The sequence below is a fragment of the Heteronotia binoei genome, chromosome 1 (genome assembly GCF_032191835.1).
Source record: "Heteronotia binoei isolate CCM8104 ecotype False Entrance Well chromosome 1, APGP_CSIRO_Hbin_v1, whole genome shotgun sequence".
Lineage (NCBI taxonomy): Eukaryota > Metazoa > Chordata > Lepidosauria > Squamata > Gekkonidae > Heteronotia > Heteronotia binoei.
Window position 1 is genome coordinate 264274541 of NC_083223.1, and position 27199 is coordinate 264301739.

The 27199-nt window shown below is 48.5% G+C and overlaps 1 protein-coding gene across 1 annotated transcript; it reads right to left on the reverse strand.

Moving 5' to 3' along the window:
• Positions 1-11: 11 nt before the first annotated feature.
• Positions 12-26282, reverse strand: MSTO1 (misato mitochondrial distribution and morphology regulator 1). The gene is made up of 14 exons (XM_060252767.1): positions 25958-26282; positions 23231-23366; positions 21869-21938; positions 19603-19678; positions 13793-13847; positions 13506-13647; positions 13246-13363; positions 11222-11353; positions 8895-9047; positions 6583-6714; positions 3550-3734; positions 1506-1610; positions 1249-1367; positions 12-309 (listed from the first exon to the last, which is right to left on the reverse strand). Exons 1-14 carry the CDS (start codon positions 26036-26038, stop codon positions 77-79), a joined length of 1737 nt encoding a protein of 578 aa, XP_060108750.1. The 5' UTR covers positions 26039-26282; the 3' UTR covers positions 12-76.
• Between the last annotated feature and the right edge of the window lie 917 nt (positions 26283-27199).

A 27199-nucleotide genomic window follows, 5' to 3' on the forward strand; every position in this document is an offset into this window, starting at 1 on the left:
CGAGCCCAGGATACTCCAGCGAGTTTTCATTCATTTATTTACATGGCCAGCAGGAGGCCTCCCCGCGCAAGGGAAGTCAGTCCACTTCGTCTTCAGATTCTTCCTCCGCGCTGCTCTCCGTGTAGCAGTAGGACAACGTCCTCAGGTCCTCCAAGGCCTCCTGGAAGTCGTTGAGCTCCACACCCGCCGAGAAAAAGCTCGCCCAGCGGCGGACGTCCAACCGGCGCAGCTCTTTGTAAAAGCCGTTGAGGGTTCGGTGCAGGATGGCTGAGGCCTGCAGGGCGGTGACGACGGGAAGGCTTTCGACGGCTGGAGGGGGCAAACAGAAGGGGGGGTCGAGACCTGGGGGCGCAGCAGCACAGCGCTTCGCCTGCACACGGCACCTCTGTGGGAAAAGCTCTTTGCTTGTGGGCCAGCCTCGCTTGGATGGGGCTGGTGCAAAGGAGCCACCTGAATGCTTTGTGTGGCTTTCCCACAGGAGTGACGGCACAGGCTCGGGGCCCTTTCACACACGTGAAATGATGAAACCCACTTCAGCAACTCTTCGCAAGTAGGTTTGGCCATTTCACAGAGTAAAATCCAGCAGCAGAGTGCATTGAAAGTGTTATTTAGCATCTATGAAGGTGCCTTTTGAGGCAGCATTTGGCTTGTGGCCAAAAGTCTCTGACCTGGTGTTGATATTAACCTACAGTCAACCCCACGTGCATCTTCCTGCTTATAACAAGTGCACCCCGCTTCTCTTGCCTTTACATTAGCCATTTAATGTCACAAAGCTGAGCTATCAGTTGGCTGAAAATGAACCCCGGGTCTATTAACTGAGTGGTCTTTTGATGATGAAGATATTGGATTTATACCCTGCCCTCCACTCCAAGTCTCAGAGCAGCTCACAATCTCCTTTATCGCCCTCCCGCACAACAGACACCCTATGAGGTGGGTGGGGTGGAGAGAACTCTCACAGCAGCTGCCCTTTCAAGGACAACTCCTACCAGAGCTATGGCTGACCCAAGGCCATTCCAGCAGGAGTGTGGAATCAAACCCGGCTCTCCCAGATTAGAGTCCGCACACTTAACCACTACACCAAACTGGCTCAAACAGATTTGGGGGGGGGGGGTTCTGCTCCAGGGCTGCCCCTTCTCCCCTCCCCCCCAATTAACTGGTGGTAGCAGCAGCATGGTCTTGTGCAGGCACTGAGGGTGCACTGTTCTGCCCCAATGTGCCCCCTCCCATCGTAGCCCCCAGACAACTTGCCTGCTGAGGCCCTTGCAGGGGCATCCAAGAGGAATCCATGCCTGTCCAGAAGAGGAGAGAAGTACTGGGGATATGGAGGCCGCAGCTGGCAAGGCCCTTGCAGTAAGTGCACGGTGCTGCTGAACAAAGCCAGAGTCAGTGTAACTGGCCAGAGCGAGGCTGCTCTGTGTCATGTAGCTAGAAAAATCAATGGCGATACAGTAAGATACTGTATCGCCATTGATTTTTCTACCCTTCCCTGTGTCAGCTTCACAAACCTGAGGGTGGTGGGGCACGTGGTGTACAAGTAGCGGGCCAGCACCTCCTCTCCCGTCTCGCACATGTGCAGGATGGACTTCGGCTCACAACCTGGAGGGGGTTTGCTAGAAGAGAAACAAGAAGACTAGATTTATACCTTGCTTTACTCTCTGAATCAGAGTCTCAGAGAGGCTCACAATCTCCTTTCCCTTCCTCCCCCACAACAGACACCCTGTGAGGTGGGTGGGGCTGAGAGGGCTCTCCCAGCAGCTGCCCTTTCAAGGACAACCTCTGCCAGAGCTCTGGCTGACCTAAGGCCATTCCAGCAGCTTCAAGCAGAGGAGGGGGGAATCAAGTCTGGTTCTCCCAGATAAGAGTCTGCACACTTAACCACTACACCAAACTGGCTCCGGAGTCGGAGAGGGCAGAGATGCTCTCTTGAAGCAGCAGCACCCTGAGTGGTTTTATCTCTCAGGGGTAACCTGGATCTCTAAACAGCCTCCAGGAGGAATGAATACCACCACTCCTGCCTGGCTTGGGGCTGTCTGGAATGGCAGGTGAGCTACGTGTCCGTCCAGTCACGGACACTGGCAACAGCGACTTCCTTTGACATTTCAAGCTTTTGGTGTCTCCTAGGAGCTTGGAAGGCTCTGACAAGTAAACCCCCCTTTTGTTGACAGTGCTTGGCTGAGTGTAAGTGCCACCGGGAAAGACTCCACTCCAATTTGGGCAGAATAGCTTAAACTTCTTGCTGACATGTGGGCTTTGCTATCGGGAAGTACAGGGGACTGCTCCTTCATGTGAATCCCCTGCATTCTGCAGTGGTACAATCTGGATGGGGGTGAAAAGTGCCATCAAGTCGCAGCAGGCTTTATGGTGACCTGTTAGGGCAGATTACACATTAGCACGGGGTGTGGGGTGGGGGATAATGCGCGGCCTCTGTCATCGGCCGCAGGCCTTATGTTTGACACCCCTGCGGTTGGGTTTTCAAGGCACGAGATGGTCAGAGGTGGCATACCAAACTCATTTGTTACAAGAGCTGGGTCTGACATAAACGTCACTTTTGCTGGGCTGGGCCAGGCCATACGTGCCATAAAATGTAATCCCAGGTACCAGAAGATGTAAACTTCATAAAGGACACAGGCAAATCCAAACAGCAATATTATTTACTCAAAACATGCTTTAAAACATTGACCCTCTTACAGTATTTCCTTATAGTATCTCCCTGATACTCTATGTACCCTCCCACTTTCATGGTCTGTTACAGACTGAACACAATGCACAGCCACCACTGTCATCCGGCAACAAAGGTAAGGACCAGTTGCTTGTGGGTCAGATAAGAGCTGGGCTGGTTTTGACCCACAGGCCATGTTCGAAGAAGAAGATATTGGATTAATATCCTGCCCTATACTCTGAATCTCAGAGTCTCAGAGCGGTCACAATCTCCTTTACACCCCCCCCCCCGCACAACAGACACCCTGTGAGGTGGGTGGGGCTGAGAGAGCTCTTACAGCAGCTGCTCTTTCAAGGACAGCTTCTATGAAATCTATGGCTGACCCAAGGCCATCTCAGCAGCTGCAAGTGGAGGAGTGGGAAATCAAACCCGTTTCTCCCAGATAAGAGTCCGCACACTTAACCACCACACCAAACTGGCTCTCTTGGCTACCCTGTGGTGAGGTTTCCAAATCAGAGGTGGTCTGCCGTTGCCTGCCTCCGCCGAGTGCCCCTGGACTTCCTTGGTGGTCTCCTACCCAAATACTAACTCAGGGCCAACCCTGCTTAGCTTCTGATAGGAGATGAGGGTAGCCTGGGCCATCCAGACTCAGGTTGACCGTCTCTGTGAGACTGGGTCAAGTTTTAAGACAGTTTCTCCTAAGGAGCTATAGTAACGATTTCTGACTCCTGCTTTATAACCAAAATGCATTTCTCTTAGAGCTGGCCCCCTTCCCCAGTTCTGGAACTACTGCCTAGAGACAGGAAGAATATACCCTCCCGTCCCCTGCTTGGCTGATCCAGACAGAGATTTGGAAATGCAAAATTCGGCAGCTCATCTCAGCCTCCTACCTGACCAGGCGTTCTTTGGCGATTCCCCGCAGCACAACAGACTGAGCAAAACAGCGTCTGTCCCCTTGCTCTCCGCAGGAAGACAGCGGGCTCCAGGGCATGGGCGACTGGTGGGTACACAAAGCGTCGGGCAGGGACTGGGATGGGGCTGTGGGAAAAGGCACCGCAGCTACTGCAGTCGCAACCTGGAACAGAAGTGGGAATAAGGGAGTGGTTTGTGTTTCCTCCGGGGATACTAAACACATGAAGCTGCCTTCTCCTGAATCAGACCGTTCGTTCATCAAGTTCAGTACTGTCTGCTCAGACTGATGATGGCTCTCCAGGGCATCAGGTAGAGGTCTTTCCCCATCACCTCCTGCCAGATGTTTTTAACAGTTACCAGGGATTGAACCTGGAACCTTCTGCATGTTAAGCACTTGCCCTTCCTCTGAGCCACAACCTCTTATCTGGTGCATGATCATAGAACCATAGAGTTGGAAGGGACCTCCAGAGTCATCTAGTCCAACCCCCTGCACAATGCAGGAAACTCACAAATACCTCCCCCTAAATTCACAGGGTCTTCATTGCTGTCAGATGGCCATCTAGCCTCTGTTTAAAAACCTCCAAGGAAGGAGAGCCCACCACCTCCCGAGGAAGCCTGTTCCACTGAGGAACCGCTCTAACGGTCAGAAAATTCTTCCTAATGTTGAGATGGAAACTCTTTTGATTTAATTTCAACCTGCTGGTTCTGGTCCTACCTTCTGGGGCCACAGAAAACAATTCCACACCATCCTCTATATGATAGCCCTTCAAGTACTTGAAGATGGTAATCATATCACCTCTCAATTTTAGATTTTTATTAGTTTCTAGAGAAGTAACAGCAACACGGTAAAGGGAAATAGAAAATAAGATATAGACATCAATGCCAATATAGATTAAGCTGTTTGAAAATACTTCCTTAAAATCACAATTTATCAAAATTATTATCACTTTACTCTTGTTAAAATATTTTAACAATTGTAAGCCTTTGGCTAGATTATCTAATTAGCTTTACATTTCTAATATATGTAATATTATAATATACATTACAGGAAAAGGAGAGATTAAAAAAAAATGACACCAAAGAATCTTGTGTCTAACCACGCATATAGCTTCACCCAATTTTTCCTTGCTTCTTCCTTAAATTTCCCGACAAGCAACTGGGATAAATAGTCCATCTCAGCCATAAATAGTCCATCTAAAGTCCAATCTCGTGGGAATTTCTTAGAGTTTCCATTTCTGTGCCAAAAGAATTCTAGCAGCTGAATTGATATGCGCCAGTAAATGTCTCATCGCTTTCGTATAGCTGCCGCTATTAATCCTGCTCCGCGCCGTCAAGCCGCCAGCCTTCCCAGACCCTCCCTGGGTCCAGGAATCGGTCCCCCCAGCACTAGGGAGCCTCTCTACTCTCCGATTAGTGAGCGGTTCTCGGGAGCCTTCCCGAATTGCTCACTATGTTGGGTCGCCGAAACCGGAAGTCCTAATCATATTACCTCTCAGCTGCCTCCTCTGCTGACTGATGTATACTCTGAGAGGCAGGATCAGAAAGGATCAGGTCCTCCAGCACACAGATCAGTCTGTACGCATGATGATGAAGATGGTACTGGATTTATATCCTGCCCTTTACTCTGAGTCTCAGCACAGCTTACAATCTCCTTTGTCTTCCTCCCCCACAGCAGACACCCTGTGAGGTGGGTGGGGCTGAGAGAGCTCTCCCAGAAGCTGCCCGTTCAAGGACAATTCCTATGAGAGCAATGGCTGACCCAAGGCCATTCCTGCAGCTGCAAGTGGAGAGAGTGGGGAATCAAGCCTGGTTCTCCCAGGTAAGAGTCTGTGCACTTAACCACTACACCAAACTGGGTCTCTGGTGCAAAATCGTATCTCAAAAGGAAGTGTGGTTTGGGTCAAATCGCAAGAATAAGCCATGCAACCAAGGAAGAGTGCTTTCCCCCCAGTGGACTGCGGCAGAGCAACGAGAACTGTTTGTAGTGTGAGAAGGGGGAGATGAACAGCAATGCCCCCCACGGCCATTTGGCTTCTCTCCATCAAGAGTAGTCCCCTGCAACAGCCGTTCCATCTGCCTGCTCAGAGGGAGGGAAGAGGCGGGGCCACTGCTCATGTTATTGTAAAATGCAATTAGCCTTTAGTGCTTTTGTGCTACACAAAACAAGAACGAAAAAAGGCAAATGCAATTTTGGGCTGTATCATCAGAAGTCTAGCGTCCAGATCATGTGAAGTGATGGTATCACTTTGCTCTGCTCTGGTAAGACCTCACCTGGAGTATTGTGTTCAGTTTTGGGCACCACATTTTAAGAAAGGATATAGGCAAGCTAGAATGAGTCCAGAGGAGGGCGACGAAGATGGTGAGGGGTCTGGAGACAAAGTCCTATGAAAGCAGGTTGAAGGAGCTGAGGGTGTTTAGCTTGGAGAGGAGGCGGCCGAGCGGTGATAGGATCACCATCTTCAAGTACTTGAAGGGCTGTCCTATAGAGGATGGTGTGGAATTCTTTTCTGTGGCCCCAAAAGGTCAGACCAGAACCAGTGGGTTGAAATTAAATCAAAAGAGTTTCCGGCTCAACATTAGGAAGAACTTCCTGACCGTTAGAGCAGTTTCTCAGTGGAACAGGCTTCCTCGGGAGGTGGTGGGCTCTCCTTCCTTGGAGGTTTTTAAACAGGCTAGATGGCCATCTGACAGCAATGAAGATCCTGTGAATTTAGGGGGAGGTATTTGCGAGTTTCCTGCATTGCAGAGGGGGTTGGACTAGATGACTCTGGAGGTCCCTTCCAACGCTAAGATTTTATGATTCAAACAAACAAAAAAATCAAGTTTTTAAATGAGCGGAACTTGCCAACCCAGACATTAATCTAGAGCAGAAGGGGAACGTTTTTGAGAATCTAGTAAACGAATGTGTGTGTCGAGCCCTGACTGAAGAAGCTTCTGCCCTCTCCAGCCTGAATCTCTGCTTTTCTGGGAGGGTGAGGGCCGGTTAGGAAAAGGATGCCAGGCTGCTGTACCTTCCTCCCTGAGAAATTCAGGGCTTCTGCAAGGTGGGCCATGGAGAGAGTTGAGGACTGGAGCCGGTAAGGAACAGTGCAGGTGTCCAGGGCCGTTGCTAGGACAGCGCTGGTGTGATAGTCCAGAGATGCCTGCCGGGGGAGATAAAAGCAAGACCAAATGCCGTTTCTTTTCTGAAGAACATAAGAGAAGCCATGTTGGATCAGGCCAATGGCCCATCCAGTCCAACACTATGTGTCACACAGTGGCCAAAACCCAGGAGCCATCAGGAGGTCCACCAGTGGGGGCAGGACACTAAAAGCCTCCCACTGTGCCCCCCCCCCCCCCAAGCACTAAGAATACAGAGCATCACTGCCCCAGACAGAGAGTTCCATCAATATGTTGCGGCTAAGAGCCACTGATGGACCTTTGCTCCATATCCTTATCCATTCCCTTCTTGAAGCTGTCTTGGGAGACTCCTGCTCCCAAGCAGACAATATTCTAGAGACAGGACTTAATTGTGTGGCACAGAAACCTGAGAGGTTCCAGATGTAAATTGAAAATAAAAAGAAGAGATGGAATTTATACTCTGCCTTTCACTACCCAAAGGAAGCTCAGAGCAGCTTACAATCTTCTTCTCCTTCCTCTACCCACAACAGACACCCTGTGAGGTAGGTGGGGCTGAGAGAACTGTTCTTGAGGGAACAGCTAAGAGAACTGTGACTGACTCAAGGTCACCCAGCTGCTGTGCGTGGAGGAGGAACCAAACCCAGTTCCTCCAGATTGGAGTCCACCACTCTTAGCCACTACACTAAACTGGCTCTCAGAGGAGAGCCAGGGACCTGCATATCTTTGGGACCGCCTCTCCCCATATGAACTCCCTGGGGTTCTGAGATGCTCAACATCTCATAGTCCCTGGTCCTAAGGACACTCGGCTGGCTTCAAAGAGGGCCAGGGCCTTTTTGGTCTGGGCCCCTACCTGGTGGAATGAGCTCCCACTGGAGATCCGGGTCCTGTGGGACTTATCAATGTTTTGCAGGGCCTATAAGATGGAGCTCTTCCATCAGGCTTTGAATTAATTCAGTGGGCATCCTTTGAAAGTCATCACTTCCCCCAGCATTTCATCAGCCACATTCTGTTGGGTGGTTTTCCCACCTATGTCTGTAAGATCGTTTACTGTGCTGCTGTTTTTTGTAACGTTTGTTTTTATGTTCTTATTTTAACTCTGTTGTTTTACTGCTGCAAGCTGTCCTGAGCCTGCTTGCGGGATTGGGTGGGATATAAATCCAAAGATTAAATTAAATTAAATGAAAGAGGGCAACTCTTGTCTAGTACCCCTCGCAAGAGGCAATGGTGCAGAACACATGAAGCTGCTTCATACTGAATCAGACCATCTAGGTCAGGATTGTCCACTCAGAGTGACAGTAGCTTTCGAGGGTCCCAGTCTGAGGCCCTTTCACACATCACCTACAGCCTGGTACTTTCAACTGGAGATGCCAGAGAGTGAACCTGGGACCTTCTACATGCCAAGCAGATGCTGCCACTGAGCCACAGTCCCTCCCCAATATATGGGTGCGGGAGATGAATAAGGAATTATAAATCACTTCAAACTGAATTTAGTCAATGTAGCGAAGATAAATTTCCGGTATGTTTACAAGAAGAATTATTGCAGATTTATACCCTGCACTTCTCTCTGAATCAGAGACTCAGAGCAGCTTACAATCTCCTTTATCTTCTTTCCCCACAACAGACTGAGAGAGCTATGGCTGACCCAAGGCCATTCCAGCAACTGCAAGAGGAGGAGTGGGAAATCAAACCCGGTTCTCCCGGATAAGAGTCTGTGCGCTTAACCACTGCACCAAACTGGCTCTCCTTTTTTTCAGTAACAAGTGAAAGAATGGCAATTCGATGAGGTCTCCCACATTCATCAAAGAAATAAGCCAAAAATCTGCAAGCTGAATATAGTCTGTATCAGGTTTAAGGATCCCACGGATATTTTATTTATTTATTTATTTATTTATTTAAGATTTATACCCCGCCCTTCCCACAAGTGGCTCAGGGCGGCTATATAGACATCATACAACAATAGCAATAAGCCAGACTCAAAATTCTCTTCATACAGTTGACAAAGTTCCACAATAACATATGGAGTGCATTTTGCTCTCTTTGATCAGGAGGATAAGAAGCTACACCGTGAACTCTGGGATGGGAGCAAGGGAAGGTCAATAGGAGACACACCAAGACCTGCCCTCAGCACAGCCCTGGTGAGCACCCACCCCCGCTCTGCCTCCCCGTGATTATTTAGCTCAAAGGTTTCCAAGCGCACACTCACCTCATACTGGACGTACGGAAGTACAATGGGGGGCTCTGGCCTGAGCCCCAGGCTCCCGTTCAGGGACAAGGGGCAAAAGAGGGAGCTGTGACTGGAAAGATGGACCAACCCAAGGACAGTGTTCATCAGCCGGTAGAGGCCCAGAGGGGGATTCTGTGAGACAGAAGGAAATGGGTTAGAAGTGCGATTGAGGAAAAATTGGCCTGTCCACTCACACCCACAGTCGTTTGCCTCCCTTAAAGCAGGGGTCCCCAACCCCCGGGCCATGGACTGGTACAGGTCCATGGCCTGTTAGCAACCAGGCCGTGAGTTGTATAATTATTTCATTATATATTACAATGTAATAATAATAATAATAATAATAATAATAATAATAAGACACTGGATTTATATCTTGCCCTCCATTCCGAATTTCAGAGTCTCAGAGTGGCTCACAATCTCCTTCCCTTCCTCCCCCACAACAGACACCCTGTGAGGTGGGTGGGGCTCAGAAAGTTCTCCCAAAAGCTGCCCTTTTAAGGACAGCTCTGCGAGAGCCATGGCTGACCCAAGGCCGTTCCAGCAGGTGCAAGTGGAGGAGTGGGGAAGCAAACCTGGTTCTCCCAGATAAGAGTCTGCATACTCAACCACCTCTAACCACCAAACTAATAGAAATAAAGTGCACAATTGTTTCATCCTGGAAGCATTGCCCGCTCCGCTCCTCGGTCTGTGAAAAAACTGTCTTCTACAAAACCAGTCCCTGGTGCCAAAAAGGTTGAGGACCGCTGCCTTAAAGCATCTCTGGTCACTCTGACCTGCAGACAAGATGGCCTGTGACCTCTGCAACTGGCAGGGAAGCGTCCACCCGGGAGGAGGTCTAGCCAGGGAAGTGACTGAGAGAGACCATGGGTGAGAGAAGCAGAAAGCTCTGTGGGCTGGTGGCAAGCAACACTCCCTCTAAGCTGTGGAGTCTTGTGAGCAAAAATCCTGCTTCGTGAGCTACCGGCATGAAGGTGGTGAGCTGCTGCGTGAATTAGTTTGCTCTGGGGCCATTTCCCCTGAGCGGAGACAAAAATTGGAGGCTACAAAATTGTGAGCTAGCTCACACTAATGCAGCTTAGAGGGGACCCTGGGGGCAAGGCACGCCACCTGGCATGTAAAGCATCCCCTTGAACAGCTACCCAAAGGTGGCAACTCCATATCATACTGCAATTCTCATGCTTCTGTTTCTGCAGCAGGCTGCCACACTGGAATAAATGCCAGACAGCAGAATGTTATCTTCCAACATAAGGAGCCAGTCCCAAGCACAGCCTTTTAAAAAAATACTGCACTTGCATCCTCTCTCCCAAAAATCTGGGTTAAAAGCAGCCCCCCTCACAACAGCTCTGTCATGGAGTGACTTGTCCAAAGCAGAGAGGAGTATCGAAACCCAGGTCTTGCCAGGTCCAGCCCCATATCGCTCCCAAGCCGGAGAAACAGAATAGAATCACAGAGTTGGAAGGGACTTCTGGGGTCATCTAATCCAACCCCCTGCAAAATTCAGGAAATTTGCAAATACCGCCCCCCCCCCACATACATCCCCAGTGAACCCCTGCTCTGTGCCCAGAAGATGGCAAAAGCCTCTAAAGATCCCCAGTGACCCCTGCTCTGTGCCCAGAAGATGGCAAAAGCCTGGTCAAAGTGGCTTGGAGGAAAATTACTGACTGACCCCCAAGAGGCAATCAGCATTTCCCTGGGTGTGTAAAACATGAGAACTAAGCACTGATGCAGCCCTTCCTGCCTTCCTTCTCATGATCTGCCTAAGTTGTAACAACTTTTAGGAATCTGTTAGCAAGAACAGCAGTTCGTATCTTAGAACACAAGAGAGTCCATGTTGGATAAGGCCAATGGCCCATCCAATCCAACACACTGTCTCACACAGTGGCCAAAAAAACCCAGGTGCCATCAGGAGGTCCACCAGTGGGGCCAGGACACTGGAAGCCCTCCCACTGTTGCCTCTCCCAAGCACCAAGAATACAGAGCACCAATGCCCCAGACATAAAAGCATAAGAGAAGCCATGTTGGATCAGGTTAATGGCCCATCCAGTCCAATACTCTGTGTTGCACAGTGCCAAAAAAACCCCAGGTGCCATCAGGAGGTCCACCAGTGGAGCCAGGACACTGGAAGCCCTTCCACTGCGCCCTCCCCCCAAACATCCAAAATCTTAGCATCCACATTCACCAAAGAAATAGGCCAAAATCTGCACGCTGAGCATACAGAATCAGAATTGCATCCACTGTTCCCCATAAGCTTCCCCTCTTGCCCATCAGTCTTGGGTGAGGGAGCGAGAGGGACCAGTCATACTTACAGGTGCGCCAAGCACTGGAGTCAGTCCCCATGTCAGGATTCCCTTCCCCGTGTATTCATCTCGCAGCAGCTCTGTGACCTTTGCCCCCACCCCTGAGAACCCGTTGTGCAAGTCACAGAGGACCTGGAACCCCTGTGAAGAGAGAGAAACGGGCAGAGGTATTTTTCAGAGGGCAGCCTTGTTGGTTCGCTGAAGAACCACCAGATTTCAAGTCCAGTAGCATCTCTGTGACCAATATGATTTCCAGGGTGCTCTAATTTGGCCCCCAGGCCACATGTTTGACACCCCTGGTCTAGTAGGGCGAGAAGCAATGTTCCCTCTAAGCTGCAGAGTCTTGCGAGCAAAAATTCTACTTGGTGAGCTACTGACATTAAAGTTGTGAGCTGCTGCATAAATTAGCTCCGGGGCCATCCTTCCAGAGCTAGGACAAAAATGTGTGAGCTGGAGGCTAAAAAATATGTGAACTAGCTCACGCTAACTCAGCTGGCGAGGCAAGCAGGGTGCCTGTGGTGGAAAGGCTGGCTCCTGAACATCTTGGCTAGATAAAGCTTTTGGGGCTGAAAGAGATAGTGTCATGATCCTGGGCCTAGTGAGGCCTGCAGGCCCAGAGAAGCCTGCCTAGGAGTTACAAAAGAACCTACATTTCCCAGGATCCCTTCTGTCCCTCTGATTGGGTAGCAAGGTTTTTGGAGGGAAACTGGCCCAGAGAGGGGTGGGGCCTGGGAGGAGAACATAAAAGGGCCAAGCCCAGGCAGGGGGTGTTCTTTTCCTGGAAGACTGAGCTGGAGGCAGGCTGTAGCCTGGAGAGCATGCAGCAGGAGAAAATTCCCTTACCCAAGGGGGTAAGTGTTGGTTATTAGAGTAGGGACTGTACAGATAAACACATCAGGGCTTTTTGTTTATTTGCACCACCTTTACTGTATATATATTTCACTGTTTGACCCACTTATTATTTGAGCACTGTAAATAAACTTGTTGTTGTTATACTCCTTGGGTCCTCACGTCTCCTTGGTCACAGTTAAGAGATATTTCTTAATGCGGAAGACAAAGGTGGTTGGGTGCTCTGGGTACAGACCCTTACTGGAGTGGTGGCAGCCAGTAGATGGCCCTGCTAGGCCTGGATGTGACAGATGGCCATCCCTGTTCTCAATAAGGGGCAAAACTAGATGTCACATATGGGGACCGTCTCTCCCCATATGTGCCCCGGAGGTCACTTTGTTCGGCCTCCCAAGATCTTTTGACCATTCCTGGTCCAAGAGATGGCCGCCTTGCCTCTACCAGGGCCAGGACATTCTCAGTCCTGGCCCCGACCTGGTGGAATCAGCTCCCCATGGAGAACTGGGCCCTACCTGGCTTGTTAGCCTTTCGTAGGGCCTGTAAAACGGAGGTGTTCCGTCAGGCTTTTGGATGAGGTGGCGGGCATCTACCTGTTAGATCAGTTGGCCTCCCCTGCGGTACCACACTGTGCTACCACACCGCTGTGCCATCCTACTATATCATTCTTTAGGACCATCCTGCTGTACTACTAACTCGCTATTGTAACTGATTTTATTGTGATTTTATTGGAATCTATTGTGATTTTATTATGGTCTATATTGATGTACTCCGCCCTGAGCCCCCATGGGGGAATGGGCAGAATATAAACTATTAATAATAAGAAGAAGAACATAAGAGAAGCCATGTTGGATCAGGCCAATAGCCCAACCAGTCCAAATACACACACACACACATATACATATATATACACACTGTGGCCACTGATGGACCTCTGCTCCATATTTTTATCTAACCCCTCTTGAAGCTGGCTATGTTTGTAGCCACCACCACCTCCTGTGGCAGTGAAATAAGAACATAAGAAATAAGAACCACACAGAAAAATCTCCAGATAGCAGAGGGATGCCACACAACCTCAGCTTGAGCCTTTGGCTCTCCTTCTGTGGCACCCACGCAGCGTGGCCACCCTTTCGAAAGGCCCTGGTCTCACGAATGCCCCCCCAACCGCAGGCGACTGTGGCAATGCGCACCTGCAAATAGTCACATTCTTCCACATAGAAGTGGAGCCTGTCTTCGAGCTCCTCGAGGTATGTGGCATCTTGCAGGAGCTTTTCTCCCTGTCCAAAGGCTTCCAGGCGATTGGATTCCCTGAAACAAATTGGCAAGGTAATTCTGAAAGTTCTCGTCAGGAAAAGCAAGGGGACTGGCTGTTATGTTTCAATAGGGCTCAGGATTTTAGGAGGCTGGCTGGTGGGAAAGACTGTACGGCATGTAGAGTAAAACGCCTTACCCATCATGATTGTACTGATGGATTGTTAAGATGCTACGGGGATGCAGATGTGTCCGGAGGAAGTCTGACCAAACGTGCATCGTACGCTCCACATTAGGCGCCTTCGAAGCCTCACCCTGTCTCTCGGGGAGCGAAGTCCTGTCTGGGTAAAGGCGTGCAGCGGTCATGAGGTGGATGGAGCAGACAACTTCCCGAAACTATCCTCTGTAAATGGATCCATCATGCCCACTCTCCCCTACCCTGCATTCTACCCGACAAGCAGCCCTGCATGTGAAGCAGACACACACCTTTACCACCAGAGGGAGTCCCGAGAACAAAATCGCCATTGGATGGTCTTTCACTCTGAAACAGAATAAGAGAGAGTGAGACATAAGCCTCAGGCTGTGAGTTGCCTGTAAAAGAGAGGACAGGCCCACAGGGCAATAGGGAAATGATCCTGTTTGAAATCTCTGCTAGTGTTGTGCAACGGTTCACCAAAGCGACTATGAACAATTTAATCAAATATGCAGATGCTTTTAATCATGGAAATCTATGCTAAAATTCCCTCCATGGAAACAGATCAAGATGCTAGTCTGTCTCTAGCAACAGAAAAGAGCAAGAGTCCAGTAGCACCTTAAAGGTAAGGTAGTCCCCTATGCAAGCACCAGTCGTTTCTGACTCTGGGGTGACGTCGCATCATGACATTTTCACGGCAGACTTTGCACGGGGTAGTTTGCCATTGCCTTCCCCAGTCATCTACACTTTACCCCCAGCATTTTACCAACCTCGGAAGGATGGAAGGTTGAGTCAACCTTGAGTTGGCTACCAGAACCCAGCTTCTGCCGGGATTGAACTCAGGTCATGAGCAGAGAGCTCGGACTGCAGTACTGAAGCTTTACCACTCTGTGCCATGGGTTAAAGACTAACAAAATTTGTGGTGGGGTATGAGCTTTAATGAGTTTCTGCTCATTTTGTCAGATCAGTGACTCATGAAAGCTCATACCCTACCACAATTTTTTAGTCCTTAAGATGCTACTGGATTCTTACTCTTTTATATGCTAAAATGCATAAAACCGCAAAACGTTTTATTTTAAAGTTACCGATTACCAAGTTCTAAAACACCTGAAAGGTATAATTTGAAGCTACGATCCACATAACTAAAGGCAGGAAAGTGGCAGCCTTGGGAAGGGGCTGTGGCTCAGTGGTAGACATAAGAACATAAGAGAAGCCATGTTGGATCAGGCCAATGGCCCATCCAGTCCAACACTCTGTGTCACACATTGGCCCAAAAAAAATTATACACACACACACACACACATATATATAGACACACTGTGGCTAATAGCCACTGATGGACCTCTGCTCCATATTTTTATCTAGCCCCCTTTTGAAGCTGGCTATGCTTGTAGCCGCCACCACCTCCTGTGGCAGTGAATTCCACATGTTAATCACCCTTTGGGTGAAGAAGTGCTTCCCTCTATCCATTTTAACCTGACTGCTCAGCAATTTCATTGAATGCCCACGAGTTCTTGTATTGTGAGAAAGGGAGAAAAGTACTTCTTTCTCTGCTTTCTCCATCCCATGCATTATCTTGTAAACCTCTATCATGTCACCCTGCAGTTGATGTTTCTCCAAGCTAAAGAGCCCCAAGCGTTTTAACCTTTCTTCATAGGGAAAGTGTTCCAATCCTTTAATCATTCTAGTTGCCCTTTTCTGGACTTTTTCCAATGCTATAATATCCTTTTTGAGGTGCGGTGACCAGAATTGCACACAGTATTCCAAATGAGACCGCACCATCGATTTATACAGGGGCATTATGATACTGGCTGATTTGTTTTCAATTCTCTTCCTAATAATTCCCAGCATGGCGTTGGCCTTTTTTATTGCAATCGCACATTGTCTTGACATTTTCAGTGAGTTATCTACCATGACCCCAAGATCTCTCTCTTGGTCAGTCTCTGCCAGTTCACACCCCATCAACCTGTATTTGTAGCTGGGATTCTTGACCCCAATGTGCATTACTTTGCACTTGGCCACACTGAACCTCATCTGCCACATTGACACCCACTCACCCAGCCTCAACAGATCCCTTTGGAGTGCCTCACAATCCTCTCTGGTTCTCACCACCCTGAACAATTTAGTGTCATCTGCAAACTTGGCCACTTCACTGCTCACTCCCAACTCCAAATCATTTATGAACAAGTTAAAGAGCATGGGACCCAGTACCGAGACCTGCAGCACCCCACTGCTTACTGTCCTCCACTGCGAAGACTGCCCATTTATACTCTCTGCTTCCTATTAATTAGCCAGTTTTTGATCCACAAGAGGACCTGTCCTTTTACACCATGACTCTCGAGCTTTCTAAGGAGCCTTTGATGAGGAACTTTATCAAAAGCTTTCTGGAAGTCAAGGTAAACAACATCTATTGGGTCTCCTTTGTCCACGTTTGTTCACCCCCTCAAAGAAATGCAACAGGTTAGTGAGGCAAGATCTTCCCTTACAGAACCCATGCTGAGTCTTCCTCAACAACCCGTGTTCATCAATGTGCCTACTCATTCTGTCCTTGATAATGGTTTCTACCAACTTTCCCGGTATTGAAGTCAGACTGACTGGCCTGTCATTTCCCGGATCTCCTCTGGAACCCTTTTTAAAGATGGGGGAGACATTTGCTACCTTCCAGTCCTCAGGAATGGAGGCAGATTTCAATGAAAGATTACATATTTTTGTCAGGAGATCCACAAGTTCAACTTTGAGTTCTTTCAGAACTCTTGGATGTATGCCGTCCGGACCTGGTGCCTTATTAGTTTTTAATTCGTCTATCAGTTGTAGGACCTCCTCTTTTGTCACCTCAATCTGACTCAGGTCTTTCAACACCCCTTCCAAAATTAGTGGTTCTGGGGCGGGCAAACACTTCTCGTCTTCCACAGTGGAGGCAAAAAATGCATTCAGCTTCTCAGCCATTTCCCTGTCCTCCTTCAGTAATCCTTTGACCCCTTGGTCATCCAAGGGCCCCACAGCCTCCCTGGCTGGTTTCCTGCTTCTAATATATTTGAAGAATATTTCAGCGTGGCACGCTGAAAGTCCTGGGTTCAATTCCCAGCATCTCCAGTTAAAAGGAACCAGTCAGGAGGTGATGGGAAAGACCTCTGCCTGAGATCCCAGAGAACTGCTGCCACTCAGAGTAGATAACGCTGACTCTGAGGGACCAAGGGCCTCATGCAGTATGAAGTAGCTTCAGGTGTTCTGCTGCCACCCTCCAACATTAAGTCTCCCTTCCCTCAGTCATACTGATCAGTCAGTTCCTCCAACATTCACGACTGTGCCAGTAGATGGTTAGCAGCTTCAAAACTCAGTGTCTTTTCCAGCCCTCTTACAATCAAGGTCACATGGGAACATACGGAATACTCTCCCATCTTGCTTGTTATCTGGTAGAGATTTCACAGGGAAAGACATGCAACTTTTGGATATACCAAAGATGACCTGAGCCTGAAAAACAGTCACATCAAAGCAGCAGTGGCTACTGTTGCCTTGTCCTCATCACAATACATTAATAAGATGGTTTGGACAATGGAAACAAGCTGGGGAGCAGCTCCCACACTGCAGGCTGGACAGCTCCTTCTTTGAGAGCAACTGCCACAGTGGGCTATTTCACAAACAGCTTGCCCCAAAGGGAAGGACATTTGGAATACTGTGCGCAGCTTTGGTCACTGTATCTCAAATACGGACATTGCAGAAGTGGAAAAAGTATCCAGTGAGTGATTAAAACGCAGAATTTGCTGTCACAGAATGTAGAGATGGCCAGAGGAACAGCTGGCTATAAAAGTGAATTAGACAGGCTCATGAAGATAAGTCTATCAGCAGCAACTATCCATGGTGCCTAAAGAGAATCTCCACATTTCAGAGGCAGTCAGCCTTTGAACCCCAGTGCAGCATCAGAGAAAGACCTTGGCCTCTTTGCCCTGTTGTTGGCCCTCCAGAGGAACTGGTTGAGGCCACTATGTGAGACAGGATGCTGGACTAGATGGAGCCTCCATGGTCTGATCCAGCAGGGCTCTTCTGATGTTCTTATGAGGGGAAGGCCTCGGCTTCTCTGCCCTGTTGCTGGCCCTCCAGAGGAACTGGTGAGGCTGCTGTGTGAGACAGGAGGCTGGACTAGATGGACCCTCACTGGTCTGATCCAGCAGGGCTCTTCTGATGTTCTTATGAGGGGAAGGCCTCGGCCTCTCTGCCCTGTTGTTGGCCCTCCAGAGGAACTGGTTGAGGCCACTATGTGAGACAGGAGACTGGACTTAGATGGACCACTGGTCTGATCCAGCAGGGCTCTTCTGATGTTCTTATGAGGGGAAGGCCTCAGCCTCTCTGCCCTGTTGCTGGCCCTCCAGAGGAATTGGTTGAGGACACTGTGTGAGACAGGAGGCTGGACTAGATGGACCCTCACTGGTCTGATCCAGCAGGGCTCTTCTGATGTTCTTATGAGGGGAAGGCCTCGGCCTCTCTGCCCTGTTGCTGGCCCTCCAGAGGAACTGGTTGAGGCCTCTGTGTGAGACAGGATGCTGGACTAGATGGAGCCTCCATGGTCTGATCCAGCAGGGCTCTTCTGATGTTCTTATGAGGGTAAGGCCTTGGCCTCTCTGCCCTGTTGCTGGCCCTCCAGAGGAACTGGTTGAGGCCACTATGTGAGACAGGATGCTGGACTAGATGGACCCTCACTGGTCTGATCCAGCAGGGCTCTTCTGATGTTCTTATGAGGGGAAGGCCTTGGCCTCTCTGCCCTGTTGCTGGCCCTCCAGAGGAACTGGTTGAGGCCACTTTGTGAGACAGGATGGTCACTGGTCTGATCTACCAGGGTTTTTCTTATGACGTAAAACTTAAACTGCAGAAACAGCAAAACAAGAGCAGAGAGCAGCACACACTGCACCCACTCTTCAGCATGGACAAATGCTACAGCAAACTATGGTTTTCAATGGTACCGCAACCAATGTTTCAGGAACAAGTCCTTGACAGTTATGGCTTCAGTGTTACACAGCTGTTTGTATTGCTGGTATTATTACCCTTGCTCATTAATGGTTTACTATCATTTCACTGTATTGGAGCCCTCATGATTTACTAACCACATACTGTAATTTTAATCACAAGTACTAACACCCATTGGTTTTCTTTAGCCATTTAGTATTTTATGTGTAGTGGGATGTGCTAGGCCTGCAGGTGGAAAGGGAGACAGCTCTAATCTGGTCTCCCTGGGCAACGCTGATATAGTCCCACTGAAAAGGGAAGCGTACTTGGAATGTGACCTTGACGGGAGGTTACACTGAGGCCTGAGAGTGGACTTTATATTAATTCAAAAGCCTTTTGGCAGGCATGGAAAAGAAGGGTCTATCAGCAGCAACTATCCAAGGTGCCTAAAGAGAATCTCCACATTTCAGAGGCACATTTCAGAGGTTATTTTGTAACCTATCATTGCCTGATAACTTTTGATTGATTTCAGTCTGGCAAGACCTGGTCTTGCGAATGCATGCCACTAATTTTTACTTCAAGGCTCATCATTAAAAGCTTCTTTTGAACCAACCTAAAGAGCTTCATGATTGGGCAAAACTTTACATCATGGTTTTGAATCCTGGTGCATCTACCTGTGTTTGCAGTTTAAGATGGTACATCGTTTTGAGTGCTTTCTTTTAAGAACATAAGAGAAGCCATGTTGGATCAGGCCAATAGCTCATCCAGTCCAACACTCTGTGTCACACAGTGGCCAAAAAAACCCAGGTTCCATCAAGAGGTCCACCAGTGGGTCCAGGACACTAGAAGCCCTCCCACTGTGACCCCCGCCCCCGCAGCACCGAGAATACAGAGCATCACTGTCCCAGACAGAGAGTTCCAACAATACGCTGTGGCTAATAGCCACTGATGGACCTCTGCTCTATATGCTTATCCAATCCCCTCTTTGTAGAAAGGTGTTGGATAAAGACAATCAGTTGATGTGATGATCAGCAAGCAAAGGCGCTGCCTTGTGCTGCCTTCTCAGCGTTCTCCTCTATGGCTTCTTATCAGACAATCCAAAGACAAGTTCAGCGAGGCGATCGGCAGCAACAGATGCAAGTCAGTGTAGATCCCGGGATCTTACCTCAGATTTTTCGAGGACTTCCAGGAATGGGTTCTTAGGGGATGACTCTTCTTGATGTGTCATCAGGTTACCCTTCCTGCAAAGTGAAACCTTTCCTTTTTTACTGCGTAACAGTGCGCCTGAACTCTGCCAGGGATTCAACACTCTCTGCAAGAGGGACACAAGTTGAGTTCTTGGCTGTGGAACGCAGTACACATCAGAGATTCAACCAGGCCAACGTGGAAATTGCATTTTAATGCAGAGAGCCATGCTAGGGGCTGCATACTACGCACCCCTAGATCAAAAGGTTGGTTGTTTATAGAGATTCTGTTTAACATTCCACACACAACTGCTTTTCACAGCAGCAGGAATTCAGAACAAAAGTTTGGTCAGCACTTTAATTTTTGCTGGCTTCAGGTTAAAGAAGTGATGACGTTCTAACTGTTCTCACAGTTAGAAGAGCAACTGCACGCATGTAGATTATAAATCTTTCAGTTTTCTTTAGTATCAGTTTTTTGGCCAAATTATGGGTGAGTTGATCTTTACATTGTAACTTGTAATAACTGTGCTGTTGAAGAAGACGACTGCGGATTTATACTCCGTCCTTCTCTCTGCATCAGAGCGGCTTACAATCTCCTATATCTTCTCCCCCCACAAACAGACACCCTGTGAGGTGGGTGGGGCTGAAAGGGCTCTCACAGCAGCTGCCCTTTCAAGGACAACCTCTGCCAGAGCTGTGACTGACCCAAGGCCATTCCAGCAGGTGCAAGTGGAGGAGTGGGGAATCAAACCCGGTTCTCCTAGATAAAAGTCCGCGCACTTAACCACTACACCAAACTGGCTCTCTTTGAGATGAAGAGGAGACTGGATATATAACCCACCCTTCACTTGGAGTCTCACAGCGGCTTACAATCTCCTTTTACCTTCTTTGAATTGATTTAAACGGGCACCTGAGTTTGTCTGAAGCAAAAGAACAAAGCTTGAATCCAGTGACACCTTTAAGAACATTTAATTCTGCATATAAACTTTCAAGTGAAAAAGAAGAAAAGTTGGTCTATATCTTGCCCTTCAGTACCTGAAGGAGTCTCCCCTTCCTCTCCCCACAACAGTCACCCTGTAAGGTAGGTGGGGCTGAGAGTGCTCTGAGAGAATTGCTCTTGAATGAACAGCTCTGAGAGAACGATGACTGACCCAAGGTCACCCAGCTGGCTTTTATGCGGAGGAGAGGGGAATCAAACCCAGTTCTCCAGATTACAGTCCACCGCTCTTAGCCACTACACCAACTGGCTCTTGTGCATGCACACAACAGCTTTGACCCATAATTTAACTTCGTTGGTCTTAAAAGAGCCCCTGGACTTAAACGTTGTCCTGTGTATCTGAAGAAGTGTGCATGCACATGAAAGCTTATACTCAGAATTCAACTTTGTTGGTCTTAAAGGTGCTATGTTCTTGACAGCCAGTTTGGTGTAGTGGTTAAGTGCGCTGACTCTTATCTGGGAGAATCGGGTTTGATTCCCCACTCCTCCACTTGCAGCTGCTGGAATGGCCTTGGGTCAGCCATAACTATCACAGAGGTCGTCCTTGAAAGGGCAGCTTCTGGGAGAGCTCTCTCAGCCCCACCCACCTCACAGGGTGTCTGCTGTGGGGGAGGAAGGGAAAGGAGATTGTGAGCCGCTCTGAGATCTTGAGTGGAAGGCGAAATATAAATCCAATGTCGTCATCTCCTTTAAATTGTTAATTCTGCTGGTTATTGCATCTGGTGTTTCTGACCCTTTCATTTCAGCTCTTCCCAGACAACCTCCAAGAAGTGGAGGGAATGTGTTTTGGGAATTAAGCATACTGCAACAAAAATGCCAGGAACTTTAAATCAGGCACGTTTGGAGCACTTAATGATTTCCAGTTTGCATGTTTTCTTCTGCAAAGAAGGAAGGAGTGATACTCAGGAAATATGTTGGGTGACAGAAAGCATGCAGAGCAAGAACAGCTGCCACCACTTAATTTCTCAAACATGTTATTGTTTCCAAGATTACAGCCACACAACTTTCAGTATACTGTCTGCAAATGTTGGGGTTAGAAATGTTTTATTTCAGCTGAAACCCAAACTTTTAGGTGTCCAGCATTCTGTACCAGAGTCAGCATTCTATGCTCACTCATAGGCGTTAATGTTTATGACTACATGAGTTGCTCTCTGCAGCGTCTGTTAGCTAAGAACCCCACACAGATGCTCATGGCGTGTGGAAAGTAGCTGGCAGTTTCCAAGCAGTGAGAATAAAAAAAACAAACTCACCATGCCACAGGTGTGTTTGCTTTCGGATCCTGGTATAAGCATCCCTGCTGTTTCAAAGAGCTCATGCTCCCTGCACAGAAGCAAAACAGGTCGTCACTCTGACAGCCACAGCCAGCCGCCAACCCACATCATCAAACTCCCCAGAACAGAACAGAAGCCACGAGCAGTAAGAACGTAAGAGAAGCCATGGTGGATCAGGCCTATGGCCCATTCAGTCCAACACTCTGTGTCACACAGTGGCCAAAACCAGGGCACAATCCAGAGGTCCACCAGCTGAACCAGAACTCCAGAAGCCCTCCCACTGTTGCCTTCCAAATACTAAGAATACAGAGCATCACTGGCCCAGACAGTGTTCCATCTATACATTGAAGCTAATACCCACTCATGGACCTCTGTTCCTTGTTTATCCAATCTTCGGGCACACCCCAAAAGCTGCCTGCGCTGGAATACAGTACAGTTTCAGTCAGCAGTCCCAAATGGAAATGGGTGTTTCTCCCCATCCAGAAAGTTTTGCAAGACTTCGCACCAAAAAGGATGAATGACTACGTGCACCTTGTTCTCCAGCAAGGAAATATGCACTGGGTGTGTGAGGCCACACTATGCAATCCCCACACTGCCCTGCTTTCAGCCTGAGTTCTGCAACCTGTGAGCAGCACTGGCCTGACTGTGCATGGTGCCCTAGGCAGACTGGTGGTTTGCTGCCCCCCGCCACATGCCTCCCCCCCATGGCATCTTGCCCCCTCCCTTCCCCACCCCAGGTCTATTTTAATGCTGGGGAGGGTGATCGCACGCTGCTCCCAGGCTGTCTAAAGGCTGACCCCCCCGCCTATCAGCTGATCAGCGGGTAAAACCGCGCTGCATCCTCACTCAATGCCCGGGCAGGCCAGCAGCCACACTAACGAACCACATCATGAAAGGGCACCGCTGCTGCAGAGGATAGGACTTGCAATATCCCCTTCTGCGATGCAGTTTGTTAGTGTGGCTGCTGGCCTGCCTGGCGTTGAGTGACAATGCAGCGCAGTTTTACCCTTCGATCAGCTGATCAGCGGGGGGCAGCCTTTAGACAGCCTGAGAGCAGCTCGCAATCGCCTTCTCGAAATTAATACAGTCCTGGGGTGGGGAAGGGAAGGAGGAAGAGGCACGGGGGGGGGGGGGGAACTAGGCGTTTGCCTAGGGGGGAGGGGGGAAGGCTGAATTTGGCATCCCCACCCTGCCGGCGCCCTAAGCAACCACCTAGTTTGCTTAGTGGGCAAACTGGCCCTGCATGTGAGGCAGGAAGGCATAAACAGAGACGGGGCAGGCTTCTCCTCCCCATCCCCAGCAAACTTCAACACATCTGAACATGCACCCCTCCCATCCCACCTTTGAGGTCCATGACAACGAGGCGGGGGGTGTACGTCTCCTGCCCCTGGAGGGTTTTCCCTGTTCGGAAGAGCGCATCGTGACGTATCCCTTCATCAGACTGCTTGTCTGCAGGATCGAAACAGAACGACGCTTCCTGGGATAGACGAAGAAGAATGAAAACTCGATATCCATATATAAGCAATATATAAGATGCCATATGTAAAAATGGCTGCAGGCCACTCAGCTTTTTTTTTTTTTTTTTAGCAGAGATGGTCTCAGGATTTGAATGAGAAAGCAAGGATTTTTAGCTGTGGGTAGAGTAGTATTTTTTTTAAAGTACCGCAGTGAAGACCCATGCCCCAATCCCTCAGGCTGTAGTCCCCGACCCACCAGGATCCACTCCAGTATTGAAGCCTTTGCCCACTGGGGCAAACTTCTAATAATCATGAGGTCTGCATAGCCTCATTACTTCCTCACAGACCACAACATGCACAACATCTCACAACATGCACAAAGTCCTCAATAACTTGTGTTGCCAACTTCCAGATGGTGGCTAAACACTTCCTGTAATTACAACTTGTCTCCAGGTAAAACAGAGATGTTCACCTGGAAAAAATGGCTGCTCCTCAAATCCCACCACCCCAGAGCCCACCCTCCAACCCGGAGCTGGCAACCCTACTTATTGAGGTCCTTCCTCTCCCCCAAACCCAGCACTTTCCAGACTTTGACCCCAAGCCCCAAATCTCCAGGAATCTCTTGACCTGGAGTTGACAACCCTACTTGTTGCTAGGGTTGCCAGCCTCCAGGAGGGGCCTGGAGTTCTCCCAGAATTGATGACCTTTCTGCAGACTAAAGAGATCAACCCTTCTGGAAGAAATGGCTCTTTTGGAGGGCACTCTTTGGCATTTAAACCCCACTGATGTTTCTCCCCCTCTCCAAACCGCTTTCACAAGGATCCACTCCCAAATCGCCAGGTTGACATGGCTAAGAGCACAGCATAGATTGGGGTGTGTGTACATGTATATGTATGTATACAGGGCTTTTTTTCTGGGGGAACACAGCAGAATGGAGTTCCAGAACCTCTTTGTGGAAGCCAAATTCTAAAAAAAATGTTTAAAAGTTCACGAGGGGCACCTGTGTTTCTCCTTCATTTCCCTCTTGAGGGCTCCAGCACTTTTTTCCAGAAAAAAAAAGTCTTGCATGTCTATATGTGTGTATATTTATGTATCAACGATAGACAATTTTCTTGTTTTTTATGCCAATAAAGGTATGAAATTGTAACTGAACTGAACTGTTCTTGTTTTTACTTTGCAAGATGCTCCAGGAAGGGTGCTAGACAAGTGGCATAACAGTTCTCTACATAAATAACGCAAGTTATTATTCACATCCCGCTTTTCTTGCACAAGCAGGGCTCGCAGAGGTTGTCCTGGTTTTGTACACACATAAGAGAAGCCATGTTAGATCAGGCCAATGGCCCATCCAGTCCAACGTTCTGTGTCACACAGCGGCCAAATATATATATATATATATATATACACACACACACACACACTGTGGCTAATAGCCACTGATGGACCTCTGCTCCATATTTTTATCTAACCCCCTCTTGAAGCTGGCTATGCCTGTAGCCGCCACCACCTCCTGTGGCAGTGAATTCCACATGTTAATCACCCTTTGGGTGAAGAAGCACTTCCTTTTATCCGTTTTAACCTTTCTGCTCAGCAATTTCATGGAATGCCCACAAGTTCTTGTATTGTGAGAAAGGGAGAAAAGTATTTCTTTCTCTACTTTCTCCATCCCATGCATTATCTTGTAAACCTCTATCATGTCACCCCGCAATTCGGAAATTTCTGTGCTTTGGGTGGAAAGCGGGTGTGTGTGCTTTTCAGTTATGCTGTTGCTTCAACTTTTACTGTAACTTTAAATTTAGGTTTACCAGATTTATATCCCGCTGTCCCGGCAGAAGCGGGCTCATGACCATCAAAACAATATACAGCAAACATCAATAGAACAACGGAACAGCCCCAGCAATTAAAACAGTTTAAAACAATACAAAACTATTTGGCGCTAATATCAGATTAATTTTTGATGGTATTCTGAGCTCTTAGGTGATGTATCAATGGTAATTGTTAATAAATAAATGAGAGTCTGCTCTAGGTTAAAAGGAGAGTTAAAATGAGCAGACTCTCATTTATTGCAGGATACATAATGGACATCAATCGGCTATTCTGGCTTTTATTACTGTAGGCCCCGGTTTGGGATTCTTTTAATCTGCTAAGGGACATTTCCATGATTTTGCATGTTGATTCACTGCCCACTTGCTCTATATTTAGGATTGCTTGCCATCCCATCCTACTGTCTGATGAAGTGTGCTTAGAGCACACGAAAGCTTCCATTCTGAATAAAACTTTGTGGGGCTTAAAGGCGCAACTGGACTCCTGCTTTGTTCTACTGCTTCAGACCAACACGGCTGCCCACCTGGATCTAAGGCATGGTAACCGAAATCATTTTTAAAAGCCCCCTCACGCCCCCCCTCCCCCACACCATAACCGCTACGTGAGGGAAGCCTCTGATTGGATAACAGAGCTACGTGAGGAAAGCCTCTGATTGGATAACAGAGCAGAGCCATAAGCGAAGGGGCGTGGCTAAAACTTGATCAGCCACGCCACTCCCCATTCCCCACAGAAGCCCCTCGCACGTCGTCATATCCTCTTCTCCCACTCCCCCATGCTTTTTTTTTTTTACCTGAAGTCCCCACCAATGGGCGCCCACGCTCCCCGCGTAGTGGCCTAACTGAAGCGTCACCACCTCGCGGGGGCCCAACATCCCAGCTCGCGCTTGCTTTGCTCGCTGCGCTTCTCTGCGTTGCGCGCGCTGTTTATGCGAGGGGGGGGAGAGGAGAAGGGCGGTTGAAGGCGCGAAGCTTTGGAGGGGGGGCGGGGAAGGCGGCGGCGCGCGCTTCCCGCGAGAAGAGACAACACGCAGCCCCGAAAAGTCGCCAATCACCGCCGAGGGAGTAGACGGCTAGCGCCAGTAGGTGTTAAGGTTTTTCAGCTGGTAGCGTCATTCTGCCCCGCCTTCCACCCGCTTAAGCGCTCTTATTGGCTGGAAAACTAACACAGAGAGCATGCGCACAAGAACAGGGGGACTCGACCTTTGCAAACGCCGTTTCTATGGTAACCTGGTCTGTTGCCATAGTGTTAAGACCCCGCTATATACACTTCCGGTAAAAATAGAACGCCTCTATTTGCTTGTAATGGGGCACTCTATGGATTTGTGTCTATATGGTCATACTGTAATACAGAGTTAAGGTAGGAATAGGATCACTATATAGCTGGTAAGATATAGAAGGGAACATAGCTATTTTAAGGACAATGACTGTATTTAAAAACAATAGGTAATGGTAACAACCCCGCTCCCCCATTGTAGCAATCAATCAGAAAATGAGTAGACGGCAGGGGTGGCCAAACTGTAGCTCGAGAGCCACATGTGGCTCTTTCACACACATTGTGTGGCTCTCAAAGCCCCTGCTGGCCAGCTTGGGGAATGCATTTAAAGTTGCTTTCTATCTCCCTCTATTAGCTTTCTTTCCACCCTCCCTTCATGTCTTGTGGCTCTCAAACATCTGACGCTCATGTCTTGCGGCTCTCAAACGTCTGATGTTTATTCTATGTTAACGTTAACTTTTTTGTGCACGCTCACTTCTTCAGATGCAGTGAAACAGAATTTACCAGTCCCTACATATAAGGCGGAGATTGAACAGCAAATGAGCATACAACATAATGAAGATGTTGTAACAGATACAAATAGGAATAACAGGCTAAGTTTATAAAGTCACTGTTGTTTGGATTTAATTCCCGGGGGAAACAGTGAAGCAAATAAATGTGTCAAAATTGGAGATAGATGTTTAAATGTATCCTTAATTGTGGAGTGTGGAGAAACACCATCTTAAGAGTGTTGGTGCTTCATTGGCAGGGATCAGTAAAT

What these genes read in the sequence shown, in the direction of transcription:
- MSTO1 (XM_060252767.1), bottom strand. Translation starts at nt 26,038, where the DNA reads ATGTTGGGCCCCCGCGAGGTGGTGACGCTTCAGTTAGGCCACTACGCG. An exon ending in GACTCCCTCTGGTGGTAAAG is followed by an intron (nt 13,648 to 13,792) that starts GTGTGTGTCTGC and finishes GCCTTTACCCAG; the next exon opens with ACAGGACTTCGCTCCCCGAG. An exon ending in AAGAATGTGACTATTTGCAG is followed by an intron (nt 11,354 to 13,245) that starts GTGCGCATTGCC and finishes CTCTCTTCACAG; the next exon opens with GGGTTCCAGGTCCTCTGTGA.